A 14,226-nucleotide genomic window follows, 5' to 3' on the forward strand; every position below is an offset into this window, starting at 1 on the left:
ATCTATTTAGAAGCAACTATATGCTCCTGGATGGCATGGAAAACTGAATGACTCAACTCAGCAAACTCTACCAAGCTTCTCCTAAGTTAAAGAATGCTAGGTTTCCTGATCTTGTCGATGCAGCTAGACTGACTAGTATGAACCACACAGGGTTGTGTGTATGATTGCTAGAAGATGTGTATTGATGAATGATCAGATGTCAGAACTGTGTGACTGCCCTTCATAAAACCTGTCAGTGGGTTCTCATGACTATCAGGATCAAGTCAGAATCCTTGAATGGCCTGTAAAGCCTACATGGGCTGGCCCATCTTTCTAATTTTTCTCTTACCATTTTCCCCTTGGATCTGTCTTTTAGGTGCATCAAACTCCGTCCTGTCTCAGGGCCTTTGCACACATGTTTGCTTTGCCTGAAACATTTCCCTTTCCCACTCTCTTTTTCCTGACCAACTTTATTTACATGTCACATCCTCAGCAAAGACTTCCCTAACCACCCAGCCTAGGCATGGTTCTTCTGATAATACATTCTTACAACATCCTGAACTTTTTTCTTGTAGCATGATTGCATATAAATAGTTGCCACGACTGCATTTAAATCATTACTTAAGTGTATCTCAGATAATGGCTAAGGCCCTCTATGGTCCAACACAGTGTGACATTCCTTCAAGGAAACGGTCCGACATCTAATGGATAATTTAAAATAATGCAGATCTTTACTCAATCTTGAAAGGGGAATAGGGTGGGAAGGACAAATACATTCTTAATGCCCAGCAAAACGTACAAAAATCCTTTCCCTCTCACTTCTGCCACTCTTTATCACCTCTACAGAGAATGCTGCTGCTCTTCAAAAATATTAGATAGCTGGGTTAGAATTTGCTTACTAGATGGCGGAGGGAAAGAGGTTGTGAGTACCAAGTGTTAGTAATTCCTTACCCCTGCCTGTCTAACGTCTGTCTCCCTGACGGGACTGTGATCTCCTGGAGGGAGGGACAGACATGGAGAGCCTGTCTCAGACACTCCCATGTCCCCAGTTGCCAGCTTGGTGTTGGGCTCATAGCAGAGGCTTGGTGAATATTTTTACCTTATGAATATTGAGACCCCTAGCAGTAATGGGTTGCCACCCCTCTTCCCACAGCGAGAACTACCTGGTGCGATGGGGCAGCAGGGGCTTCCCAAAGGAGATTGAGATGCTCAACAACCTGAAGGTGGTCTTCACGGTAGGTGTGCACTGTCCTCTTGTACCACATCCCATACTCACGGACATGATCTTGGAGATGGGGCTGGTCAGGCGCTCAGGAGGGAGCGTGGCCTTGGTGCAGAGCTGTGTTCTGGGCTTTCTGTAAAAGGAAGCTATTGGGAAGATGGATCTCCTCCTTGCTCTCTCCTCCTCGCTCCCTATCTTACTCATGTGTACCCAGTGCAGAGCACTGTGTGAACAAGCACAAGCCTCTTCCAGCAGTAATGTCTAGGTGGACTAGGTACAGCAGCTACTCTGATTTTCTGGTTGATTCATGGTTAACTTGAGTTCCTGACTTTGGTTCAGACCATCTAAAAACCTTTCCAAAATACATCAGATTAAAAAAGGCCTTCCTAGAACATTGACTGCCTTGGTAAATTAGACATTCTGAACATAATTAAGTCATAGATGACTAAAGATCTTACGATTCCCTGGGATCATCCTTCTAAATACCAATACTCACCAGGCAAGACGTAACAGAGAAATGTTGAAATCAATTGCTATTTGGATGATTTATTTCTGAGAGTGAACTGGCTTTTTAGTTCTAGAAAGGAGAAGCAGTGGAAAGAAGGAGATAAGAGTTTATCATTTCCAGCAGAAACCCCTCTCTTCTGTTTTCACCGAGTGGTGTTCAGAGTATGATCTTAAGATATCTGAGGATATTGGTGTTTTCTGCAAGCACCTCTGGGGAGAAGAGCATTTATGAGATTTTTCACTGTGTCACCTGTGTTAGCAAGAGAGATTACAGAGGAGGAGCGAGGGAGGGGTTTGGGCATTACAGAGTGACCGACATGCTGGATTAACCTACCTTGCTCCACAATAATTTTCCAGTTACAGGCCATTAGGTTCTATGTCTTATGTTACAATTAGATTGGAGTGCAGCTGATTTATTTTGTTCGTTATTTCCTGAAAAATGGGCTAGAGGCATGGAATAAGATCATAGATCCTAATTGCTTAGACAAAGTTTTCTTGGCATATATAAATGTGCCTCGGTGCCGTTTGTCTATTATTAGTTAGAAGGAGGAGCCTATTTATTTTCTTGATAAATAGGAGAGTCCCACGGGGCTTCCTGATTAAACCAAGAGACAGATGTTTCACAAGAGGGAGAGGGACGGGGAATCAATCAGTGGTTCATTTTGCAGAGAACCAATTCATGATGTAAACGTGCAGGAAAGGTCATCAGTAAATTTGTGTCACTCAATAATAATGAGAATGTGGTCCTGCCTTTGCGGAATTCTGCCTGTGCCACCACCTCTTCTTCACACAGCAAACGAACTTGAGAGCCTTGGTTGACTGGTTTAATGGGTTGACACTTCCTTCTCTTGAAATGATGGGAATCTTCATTTCAGGACAAGGAACGTCACGGTGCTCTAGCTTCTTTTATTGATTCAAGTGCTACCCAGTGAGCACCTACTGTGTGTAAGCTCTGTGCTGTGTCTGGGGATACAGCAGTGAGTAAGCTGATAGGCTCCTGCCCTCAGGGTGTGATGGGGGGAATTCAGAAAATAATTAAATGAATAAATAAGAGAGATCTCAGAAGGCAATCCATGCCATGCAGATAATTAAAACAGGGTGATGTGATGGCGTTTGACTGGGAATTACTTTCAGTTGGGCATCGAGGTGATGTTTTCGATATGAGATACGACTCGGCAGGCACATGCCTTGCTGGCCTCCTTTCTCCTGTCTCCGGATGTCAGCTCTTCCTAGTCTCCTCCTTGGAGGCAGAGCCCAAGAAGCTGGCACGTGGCTTGGGCTGATGGTGGCGTTTCCCTTCCGTCTGCTTTATGAGCGTTCACCCTCCGTGGCCCTGTAAGAGGAAAGCGCACATACCGCGAGGTTTCCTAAGACTTTGCCCAGTTTGGGGGTTGCTGCTAACACGTGGGGGACAAGACTGAACAGTAAAAGGAACACTGATGAATGACTAAATCAGGTAGCGCGTGTTTTAAGTTTCGTGTCTCAGCTGCCCCAAACGTCTGAGTTTTGTGAGGCCCGAGGGAGAATGATCGGGAGACACCGCAGACTGAAGCCTAGTTCTGAGATTGCCTGTTTATACACTCTCCAGAGAATGACCTGTGTTCAAGCATTTTTACTTTGCTCTCATAGCAATAAGCTTCTCTAGTACCAAGGGCCTCTGATGAGGAAGCTCTTAAAGGTCTCGTGTCTTCTTTTGAGCAAGTGAAATTTTTTCAGAGAAGAGGAGTGGAAAATGGACTTACCTAGGAATCTTAAATAGTTACCTAGTGTATTAATTTGCTAGGGCTGTCATTACAAAGTACCATAGACGGGGTGGCTTAAACAATAGAAATGTATTTTCTCACAGTTCCGGTAGCTGGAAATCCAAGATCAAGGTGTTGGCAGTGTTGGTTTCTTCTGAGGCCTCTCTCCTTGGCTTGCAGATGGCCACCTTCTCCTTGTGTGTTCATGTGACTGTCCTTCTGCGTGTCTGTGTCCTAAACTCCTCTTCTTATCAGGACACGAGTCATACTGGATTAGAGCTCACCCTAATGACCTCATTTTAGCTTAATCACCGCTTTAAATGCCCTGTCTCCAAATACAGTCACATTCTAAGACATGAAGGGGTCAACATATGAGTTTGGGGGAGACATAGTTCATCCCATAACATTTAGGAAGGAACCTGTCAGGTGGCAGGGCTTCTGTGTCTCTGGAATGCCTCTGAAAGATACCAATATAGATATTTCAAAAATACAAAAAATCCTAATGGGAGGAGGGAAGTAATTAGGGATGGAGGTCGTTGTGAGGGAAGCAGGACTTGAGCTGTTAAGGATGGAAAGGATTTGGATATATAGAGGAATAAGGGGTAAACTTTAGAGGTGGAGGTACAGATGTGGGGCTTAGGAAGAAAGATCTAGAGTCGAAAGTGAACATTGTGTGTTTGTGGAACAATAAAGAAATCTTTGTGACAAAAATAGAGTACTTGCATGCTGAGAATAGTGGGGAATCAGTGGGATAGGACAGCTGGAAATATATTTTGTCTAGGATATTTCATGTCAGCTGGGGAAAACTAGCACTAACAGGGTAGCAAATATCGAGCTATTAACATTGTTGCGGGGAGAGAAATGAAATGATGAACGTGGCTCGTAAAGATGAGTTTCAGGGGGATTTCAGGGTGGGTTGGAGGAAGGAGTCAGGCAGGCCAGAGAAGAGGCTGTCCCACCATCTGGATGTGAGATAATTGGAATCTCAAACTCAGCTGCCTGCTGGGCAAGGCGGGAGATGCAAATGAGTGGAGGGGCTGCCTCCATCAGAAAGCCGCCTCTCCCCTACCTTCCCTGTCTCCCTGCCCAGTGGGGAGACTTGGGAGAGTGGAGAAGCAGCTGTCCATTCCTCCAGCTTTGAAAGGACAGCCCTTGTATCAGTGAAGATTCTCCAGGGAAGTTGAACCAGGAAGATACGTAAATAGGTAGATTTGTTGTGAGGATTTGGCTCATGTGATTGTGGGGGCTGACAGGTTTGAAATCTGTAGGGCTGGACGGCAGGCTGGAAACTCAGGGAGGATTTCTATGCTCTAGTCTCGAGGCAGAATTCCTTCTTCGCTGGGAAACCTCGCGTTCTGTTCTTAAGACCTTCAACCGATTGGATGAGGCCCACCTACGTTATGGAAGGTGTGTCCTTCACTTAAAGTTAACTGATTGTAGATGCTAATCAGACCTACAAAATACCTCACAGCAACATCTAGACTAGTGTTTGATCAGGCAACTAGGCAGCATAGCCTGTCCACGTTGACACATAAACCCCCAAGCAGGAAGCTGTGGACCACTTTGAGGCCATGTCTTGTTCCCAGAGACTCTGCACACCCCTCCCTCTTCTTCCCACACCAGCCACAGTGAGAGGCTGGGGATGGCTGCTTTACCCAGGCCCTGGCTCTGATGTCAGCTGACAGGCTGCTCCCAGTACCTATGCCTGCATGAGGATTAACTCAGAAGAGAAGCGACTATTCTCTAGTGAGGCCAGGCCCAGGAATCTCTGCTCTGATGCCAACAACATGCCTTGACATCCCTTCTCCAGCTGATCTGAGCTGGAAGGGGGTGCCAGGAACACCGAAGCTTTTAGATTTGAGCAGGGCACTTGAATGCTGAGGTAGTCCAGGTGGTTTCCCTTCCTGTGTGCCTTTGGATGGTGAAAGAAATGTATGGTGGTGGTTAGGTGGATGGACTTTGGGGTCAGAGTGACCGGACAGTGTCTGCAAGGACTGAGGTCATGTCCTCGGGGAAGACCCTTATCTTCTTTGTGTCTCAGTTTCCCCATATGTCAAATGGGGCTGCAGTAATAGTATTAGTGATGGGACTTCGGAGTGTTGTGAAGGATCAAATAAGACGATGATGTGTGCAACACTGAGCACAGGGCTTGAGACGTCAGCGTAGTTCACGGTTTCAGCGTTCCTCCTCCTGAGCCCACCCCTGTCCCCCTTGCAGTTAGGTGTGGCCACGGCCCTTGCTTTGGTCACTGAAATGGAAGCGGAAGTGATATGCCTCTCTTCTGGGTGGGAGCTTTAAGAGCCAGTGAGTGATTTGCCCCGTTACCTTCCCCTGCTCTGGGGATAGTGAGTGCACCTATTGTGACAGGATAGATCCTCCAGCAGCCAGGGGCCCAGAGTGAGTGAGTGGAGCCCCCGCCCATCTGCACTGGACCGGTAGCCTGAGCTGGAAATAAACCCTGTTGTGTTAGAAGCTCAGATATTGGGGTTGTTTGGTGTCACAACAACCCAACCCCGAGTGATATACATGCATTAGGTGCTCAGTAAACGGTGATTGTTAGGATTTTTCCTTCCTCCTTTTGCCTTCTCCCTCAGAGGTGCTGAGCGATGACCAGGTGGATGGAGTCATTTGCAGCAAATGCTATTTTTGGATACATCAGCTGGTATATAGAGACGGCTACCTATACAGCTGATACTGTACCTCTATCCTTCTCTTCCCATCAGTTTGAGGTGGAAGAATTGGGATTGAACACCAGAGCCCTGTCACCCAATTTCCTTTCCAAAACTCACCTTTCTTATGTGTGAAACGGGGGTGATGGCTTTGTTTTCCGCCTTTCCCAGGACTAACTGTATGATTGGTCCATGGATGCTAAGTGCTAAGCACCAACCTCCCCCCACCCCCAGAATTTACTATTACTGAGTTTGCTTTTCTACTTTTTGTTCATTAGACACATGGTGTGTAACTATTCGTTTCCTGCCTTACAGGATCTTGGAAACAAAGACCTCAACAGGGATAAAATTTACTTGATTTGTCAAATAGTCCGAGTTGGGAAGATGGATCTTAAGGATACGAACACAAAGAAATGCACGCAGGGACTGAGGCGGCCTTTTGGGGTGGCAGGTAATGACACACCACACAGCACTAACTGTTACTGGAGTGCACATTTTATATGACTGAATTTTGAAGATTTTTTTTCTTTCGCTCTCCTCCTTGCCCTCCCCTCCTCAAAAACTTAGGCCAGACAACCCCTAATACCTACATTTCCTGTGACTAAATCAAAATAATTGGTAACTAAGTCTAGATTTATGATGAAGACGGTGAATGATGGAATCCCCGTGTCTGGAGCAGAGCGCTGGGACCACGGTGCAGTCTGAGCAGTCGGCACCTTCACTCCCCAGCACAGTGAAAAAGGAAGAACAATATGGGTGGGATCTAATTATGAGGAGCAAATCATTTTAAAAAAAATATCCAGGACAGGAAATGCAGTTACACAGAATGAGTCAGCCACCACACATAGAAATTCCAGCTGGAAGTGGACGTGTGGAGAGCTGGCACAACCGAATGAGGCTGCTTGAGAGCAGCAGCACCTCCACGCTGCTTTCCAAGCCTTAACTGCCTTGGGGGTTTCCAAGACTTCATCATTCTTGTCCCACTTTTACAGTTTTTGTTATATTTGACTGTCACTTGCACTATTATTTACCCAATATATTTTCTCTTAAGGAACCTTCTTTATTTAAACTGAAGTACATTTTTTTTCTTAAAAGACAATTTAAATACCTGTGGAAATAGCAATTTGATATGGGAGTTTTACTTCTTTTTTTAAAAGTATAACATTTTAGTTGTGTACCATTTATAATCCTTGTATACCATATCTAAACCCAGTGTTTCAGGTTTCTCACTTCAGGACACCCTGATCTTCTGTTATCACAAACCAGCTGGCTGTCCAGTGAGTCCCCTGGCACTGCTTGCAAAGTGGCGAAGCGGAAGAAGTTAGCTTATACTGAGCCAGCTGGTGTTTCAGCTTAGCATTATTGCTAGCTAGCTAGCTAGGCGATCTTGGACAAGCTTATTCCCCAGGGCCTTAGTTTCATTATCTGCAAAATGAGGGACTTGGACCTGGTTGATCCATGCCTTGGTCTAAATTCTCTGATTCTATATGAGGGACACTTTTGGCATCACAATGTCCCTGTTAAGGCAGTGAGGGTCCTTCAGCCTTACTGCAAAGTGTGTCTTTGTCTCCAGGTGTAGCTGGCTCTCTCTTTTGGTTTCAGGTGACAGCAATCTGGTGTAACTGAAAGGTTTAGGAATAGATTGCTTCAGGCATAGCTGGATCCAGGAACTCAATTGAATTTACAGTATGAAAAACTCTGGAGCCAGAGGGAGATGGTTCTACCCAAATCATTCTCACTGAGAATGGGCAAGGGGGGGTTCTGTTCATCAGAGAGAATGGATGCTGGTCAGGTTCCAATAACAGTTTCCCCTCCTTCTCTCAGTTCCGTACCTCCTCTCTTGAGCTAGATGCAATCACTAGTTGATTATTACCCAAGCAGTTTTAATGGCTCCCTGACTGGGGCCTGGAGTGTTTGAGGAATTTCATGCTACGAGGGTTTTGGCTCTATTTGGCTAGCATGTCTCAGTGCTCCTCCCCCTGCCCCCATTTCTATAATCCCTGCTCTAGTGCAGGAGTTCTTTACCTTGGTTTTTTATGGACCTTCAGTGGCTGATTTAAGAAGTTTCAGAGGATCCCTCTGGAAATGCAGGGTTCAAGGATCCACAGATAACGTGTCTGTGCCTATGAGCACGTTTACGAAAAGAGAGTGAATAAGTGTTCAGATGCCACAGGGAGTCACCGCGCTTGGGTTTTGTCAGCACAGTAAACATCCAGTACAAATATGTCAGGTCCAAACCTAATTAATTCCATAAGCTTAATTCCATAAGCACGGCTCTGACTCTTTCCTTTTGGCCTCTGCCAAGCCCTGGGTTCTTGGATGCTTCCCTGACTGTTGACCTCCCAGCCCGGTTTGCCCAGAGGCGTTTGCCAGTTGTTGCCTGTAATGAATCCTTGCTGTCTGTATATCGTCTCATGCTGGCTTGCTTGCCTTTTTAGGCTTTCCTGTCCCAGCCTCCTGCCCTACAAGCTCATCCCATTCTTACCCTTTCCTGGGAGCAAGAGGGCTTAAACCATTAATTCATTTCTCTTTTCTTTCTAGTTATGGATATAACAGACATCATCAAGGGGAAAGCAGAGAGTGATGAAGAAAAGCAGCACTTCATCCCTTTTCACCCGTGAGAGATTTCCCATTTCTTTCCATTCTCTGAAACCACATCCTTTCTGATTGAGGGCCACACAAAAGCAGGGTGAACTGATTCCCTGAGTTGATGATAGCCCAGGTAGGACCTCCCAGGAGGAGGGCAGGTTGAGAATGATGGTCTCAGTGCTGAGGCATTCAAAACCAAGCAGCTTATACAAAGAACTATTAAAAATCAACCATAAGAAAATGACCCAATTTAAAAATGGGCCAAAGACCTTAACAGACCCCTTACCAAAGTAGATATACAAATGGCAAATAAGCACATGAAAAGATGTTCCACATCAAATGTCATCGGGGAAATGCAAATTAAAACAACAATGAGATAACTACTACATACCCATCAGAGTGGCCAAAATCCAGAACACTAACGACACCAAAATACTGGTGAGGATGTGAAGCAACAAATATTCTTACCCACTGCTGGTGGGAACGCAAAATGGCGCAGCCACTTTGGAAGACAGTGTGTTGGTTTCTTATAAAATTAAACATACTCTTACCATATGATCCAACAATCATGCTTCTTGGTATTTACTCAAAGAAGTTGAAAATATGTCCACACAAAAACCTGCACACAAATGTTTATAGCAGCTTTATTCATAGTTGCCCAAACTTGGAAGCAACCAAGATGTCCTTCGGTAGGTGAATGGATAAATAAACTGTGGTACATTCAAGACAATGGAATACCATTCAGAACTAAGAAGAAATGAGCTATTAAGCCACGAGAAGACATGGAGGAACCTTAAATGTGTATTAGAAGTGAAAGAAGCCAATCTGAGAAGGCTACATACTGTATGATTTCAACTATATAACATTCTGGAAAAGGCAAAACTATGGAGACAACAAAGGGATGAGTAGTTACCAGGAGTGTGGGAGGGATGGACGTATGTTGTTATATATTTGTCCCAACCTATTGAATGTACACCACCAAGATTGAACCCTTAGATGAACTATGAATTTGGGGTGAACAAAAAACCAAGCAGCTTCTCACCTGTTCGTTCATCAGATGTTATTTATTCAACGGACTTTGACTGAAGGCTGGCAGAGGGCTGGGCGTTGTGCCAGGCGTGGGGGGATGAGGTGGGGAACAAGGTCGACGTGGCCCTTTCTTCCTGAAGCTTATGTTTAGATGCAGAATTAAATGAACAAAAGACTAAGTATGACAGGGACCATGAAGCTGTGAAGCAGCAGCCTATCAGGAGCATATAACAGGAAATCAGAACCTAATTCTTGCGGGTGGAAATATCCATGACTTTAGAGGAGGGTAGTGAGGAGGGTGAATATCCTTTCCTTGATCTAAAACAAGTTTGAGAAAGCCGGATCCGTAGTTTCAGAACTTTGTCCTCGTTTGTCTAAGGAGGATGGTGTTTTGTTACAGATAATGAGGTCAGTGACTCTAAGTCATGGGATTAGGACTTCGTATGAGCAGCTAAAGCCTTTTCCACCTTGCTGAGCTCATTTTGAGGGCTTGGGAATCCTTCCTTTTTAAGAGTTTTCCTAGGAATAAAAATGGCCTCTACTTGTAGCATTGGTATTCCCCAAATTTCAGAGCCATGTTGCTCTGTGAAAAAGAGAGATGTGCTTCTTGATGGCAGGTACACTCTCTGAGCTGACATGGGCAGGCTCACTTTTCACCTAAGGTGTATGGAGGGGTTGGGCAGCTTTCTGGAGCTCCTGGAACCACAAGGTAGGGACCCCATGGGGGTACCACGGAAGTATTTTGTGCTCTCTTTTCCTTTCTAGGGTGACAGCTGAGAATGACTTCCTGCACAGCCTGCTGGGCAAAGTCACAGCCTCCAAGGGAGACAGCGGAGGGCAAGGTAGAGTGCCAACAGGCCAAGTGGGCTGGGCCTGACTTCAGCTTGAGATCCCTTGATTCTGTGGCAAACAGATCAAACTCCTAAACCCTGGGAAACATAGCCTTCCTTCCAGACAGACCGTTGTGAGGAATGGGGGAGTGTGATCTACAGAGCTGGAAATCTCTAAATGGGAAGCAGAAGGAGGCATGTCCTAGTGCCTGAAGGAAGAAGGGAATTGGTATAGCCTATCTCCTATGTGTCAGGCACTGTAAAATGTTTCCTTGTTCAATTTCATCCTTCCCACGGTCCTGTGAGATAGATGGTATCAAACCCACTTTACAAAGTCTGGGTTTAGAAGGGTGCAATGATTTGACAGAAGCTGATCCTGCCAGAAGTAACCTGTGGGATTTAAGTTGGAGGTGTCTTGCTCTAGAGCCCCTCTGCATCCTGCCTTGCATCCTCCCCCGGGGCTGGGTCACTGCATCTGTGGCCGCTTGTCTCTGCTTCCATGGTCTCCTCCAGAGAGAGACCAAGGGGAGAGATGATGGGAGGGTGAGGCTGGGGGAACACCTTGAAGTTGACTCTTCACCATGAGCGTTCCCTTCCAGGCCTCTGGGTGACCATGAAGATGCTTGTGGGTGACATCATTCAGATCCGCAAGGACTACCCACACCTGGTGGACAGGACCACCGTGGTGGCCAGGAAGCTGGGCTTCCCGGAGATCATCATGCCAGGTTCTCCTTCCCCCTGGGCGGGGCTGGGGGTGGTCTAGCTAGTGTGATCCATTTTCTTTTTAAAAAGTCAACTACTTCTTTTCTACTGTTTTTCTCTATTTCTCTCTCTGAAGGTAACCACTGAAAACAATTGTTGTATATCCAGAAATCTTCTATGCATTCCCATAATAAACACAAACACATAAATACACACACATGCACCCACCCCCCCACAAATGGGAACCACACTTCATATACTTCATATACCATTACTTATTATACTTTACATAGCGTTCTGCAGCTCACTTCTCACTTAATAATTTATCATGGACATCCTTTCCACTTTACTACACGTGGAATAATCTCACTCCTTCTGGGGTGAATACTGACATTCTCTTAAATTGTTAAGCTATTTTTTAATTACCAAAAGAGTCCACGCTCATTGTAAAATGTCCAAATGGCATGAAAAGATTTAAAGTGAAACCTTAAAAGCTCTCTCAAATCTTTGTCTCCAGAAGTAACCACGATACGTATTTTCCAAATGTGTATGTAATAAAAGAAAGTAAATGGGACTGCATGACAGCACTCTTTTGAAACTTCCCTCTTTGCCTTCAACTTGAGTCTAGGACTTGTGTCCATAACTACTCTCGCTGACTTACCCCTTCCGTCCACAGTTGCATGGTGGTCCACTGGTGGTGTAATTTATCTATGCCTGCTTCACTGAGACATCAGTCCCTTGTGCATTCCCCTGTAGGGTTTTCAGCTCTCACCTCCCCATTCCTGAAGACCCTCCACACCTCGTCCCTCACCCCATCCGTGTTCCTCGGACACAGAAAGTCATTCTGTCTGCTTCTGCACAGTAAGAGATCTGCGGAGAGAACCATCTGTGGTTGTTATTCATGCACCAAGATCAATCCAATTGGAGTTTGCCTTTGCCTTCCCAGAAGGTGTCACTAGAGGATGAAAATTAAATGATTTTTAATGGAGAAAAAAATACGGCCAGTGGTGACCATCCTACCTCCCTTTTTGCAACTAGTTCCCTACTGTTCCTCCATCCTCTTTTTACCTACTGCTCCAGCCTCCCTGGTGAAGTAAAAATGCTTTTCCAAATCGTTCTGATTTTAACTTCATTAACAGACAAGGTGTGGCACTTGCACCAGCTCCCCAACTCCCCGCGCCCTCTAGTCAGTGCCTCTCCTGCTACACAGACTCCAACTGTTGTCTCTCTCCCTGTGCCACAGGGGACGTCAGGAATGACATCTACATCACTCTCTTACAAGGTGACTTTGACAAGTACAACAAGACTACTCAGAGGAATGTGGAAGTGATCATGTGTGTGTGCGCGGAGGATGGCAAAACGCTTCCTGTAAGGGACCCTGCTGTTGCTCTGGGTGACAGGGCTCCCCTAGGGTGCCTCTGTTCATAAAGATTTTCTTTTCCCGTTCCCGATCCTGCTCTCTAAATGCCAGGGGCCTGCGGGGTGGTGTTGAGTAAGGGGATCGACACCTTTAGAGCTTGGCTGGCACAGTAGCCCGTAATAAGACCTGGTGTTGTTCTTTCTTTACCCCAAAGCAGTTGGCTTTTCAGTGTCTGTTCCTTTCCTTTCATGACCTCTTCTTTTTTTTGCTTGGCACCTCAGTTTATAGGTTAGCTTTTCACAGTTAAAATGTTGTTCTCATCGAAACCTGAGCTGGTTTATTCAGGCAAAATTCCATGGCAAGAAAAAGGATCAATACGGAGCCTTGGGCTGGTGTGAAGACTCAGGATGTCCTCAAAACAGACATTCCCAACACTTAATCTAACTCTCTAGCACTCAGCCAGACATTCTGGTGGAAAGCCTTATCCGTAAATTGGTCTCCAGAGGGCCAGCAGAGTGAATTCAAGAATGCAAAGCATATTGCTATATTTATACAGCAGATGTCCTGTACAATATTTGTCATGTGTGTTTACATTTATTTACTTATATTTCCTTTAAGGTTGTCAGCAGTTGTGTCCAGTGTGTGGGAGGGTTTTGCTTCTCAATTTCTCCTTTCCGAGTACTTAGCTGAAAATAAAATCAGCTCTCAGCAGAAGTTTCAGCGTGGGCAGATATTCCTCTTAGGCCGCAGGAGGTGATCAGATAGCACCGGAGGGTAGGGCTGTGAATATTGATAGATCTTCTGCTTTAGCCTGGGGGCCTGGAGCTCAGGCAGGTTTTGCTACCCTCTACCTACGAATAACTGGCATTCACAGAGGCATTGCTACATGCCAGGCACTGTGATAAGTAGGTTGCATTACTGTTATTTTCCCCATTTTTACAAAGGGGGAAACTAAACCTTTGTCAAGTGAGACAACTTTCCCAGGGTCGTAAAGTTAGTATATGGCAGAGATGGGGTTTGATTTCAGGTTCCAGTCCCTCTTATTAAACACTTCACTCTAATGCGTGTACATTAAAAAAAGCCTCCAATTTATTTCTCATTTAAAAAATGAGGCTAATAACCACTCCCATCAAATTCTGGGAAGAGTCATAATTATTTTTTAAATTTAAAGAAATCATCGCAATTACCTTTTTGTTTGGAAAGACTGGTCCCATTAATTAATATCTAGTTGAGCAAGATCCAAGGATTTAACTTAATCCTCTTTTTGTTGGATTTTGAAACTTTTCTGAAAAATAAAATAAGTAAGAGACACTTTGCTCAAAGAAACACAAAGGAAGAGCAGAGGGTTTTTATCTGAAAGGGAAATTGGGTTTCACCAATGCATAGACCATGCTTTGAAGTCTTTTTTTTTTTTTTTTTTTTTGCGGTACGCGGGCCTCCCACGGCCGCGGCCTCTCCCGTCGCGGAGCACAGGCTCCGGACGCGCAGGCCCAGCGGCCATGGCCCACGGGCCCAGCCGCTCCGCGGCACCCTCCCAGACCGGGGCACGAACCCGCGTCCCCTGCATCGGCAGGCGGACTCCCAACCACTGCGCCAC

The 14,226-nt window shown here is 45.5% G+C and overlaps 1 protein-coding gene across 2 annotated transcripts in view; it reads left to right on the forward strand.

The window, feature by feature from the left end:
- Positions 1-14,226, forward strand: part of DOCK2 (dedicator of cytokinesis 2) — a 409,609-nt gene that overhangs the window by 46,534 nt on the left and 348,849 nt on the right. For both annotated transcript variants that reach the window (XM_019945662.2, XM_033853554.2), the window contains exons 9-14: positions 1,133-1,214; positions 6,435-6,570; positions 8,661-8,736; positions 10,503-10,579; positions 11,167-11,292; positions 12,513-12,637. In XM_019945662.2, coding sequence (XP_019801221.1) covers positions 1,133-1,214; positions 6,435-6,570; positions 8,661-8,736; positions 10,503-10,579; positions 11,167-11,292; positions 12,513-12,637 — 622 coding nt within the window. The remainder of the gene's footprint in view (positions 1-1,132; positions 1,215-6,434; positions 6,571-8,660; positions 8,737-10,502; positions 10,580-11,166; positions 11,293-12,512; positions 12,638-14,226) is intronic.

Source organism: Tursiops truncatus, chromosome 3, assembly GCF_011762595.2.
Source record: "Tursiops truncatus isolate mTurTru1 chromosome 3, mTurTru1.mat.Y, whole genome shotgun sequence".
Lineage (NCBI taxonomy): Eukaryota > Metazoa > Chordata > Mammalia > Artiodactyla > Delphinidae > Tursiops > Tursiops truncatus.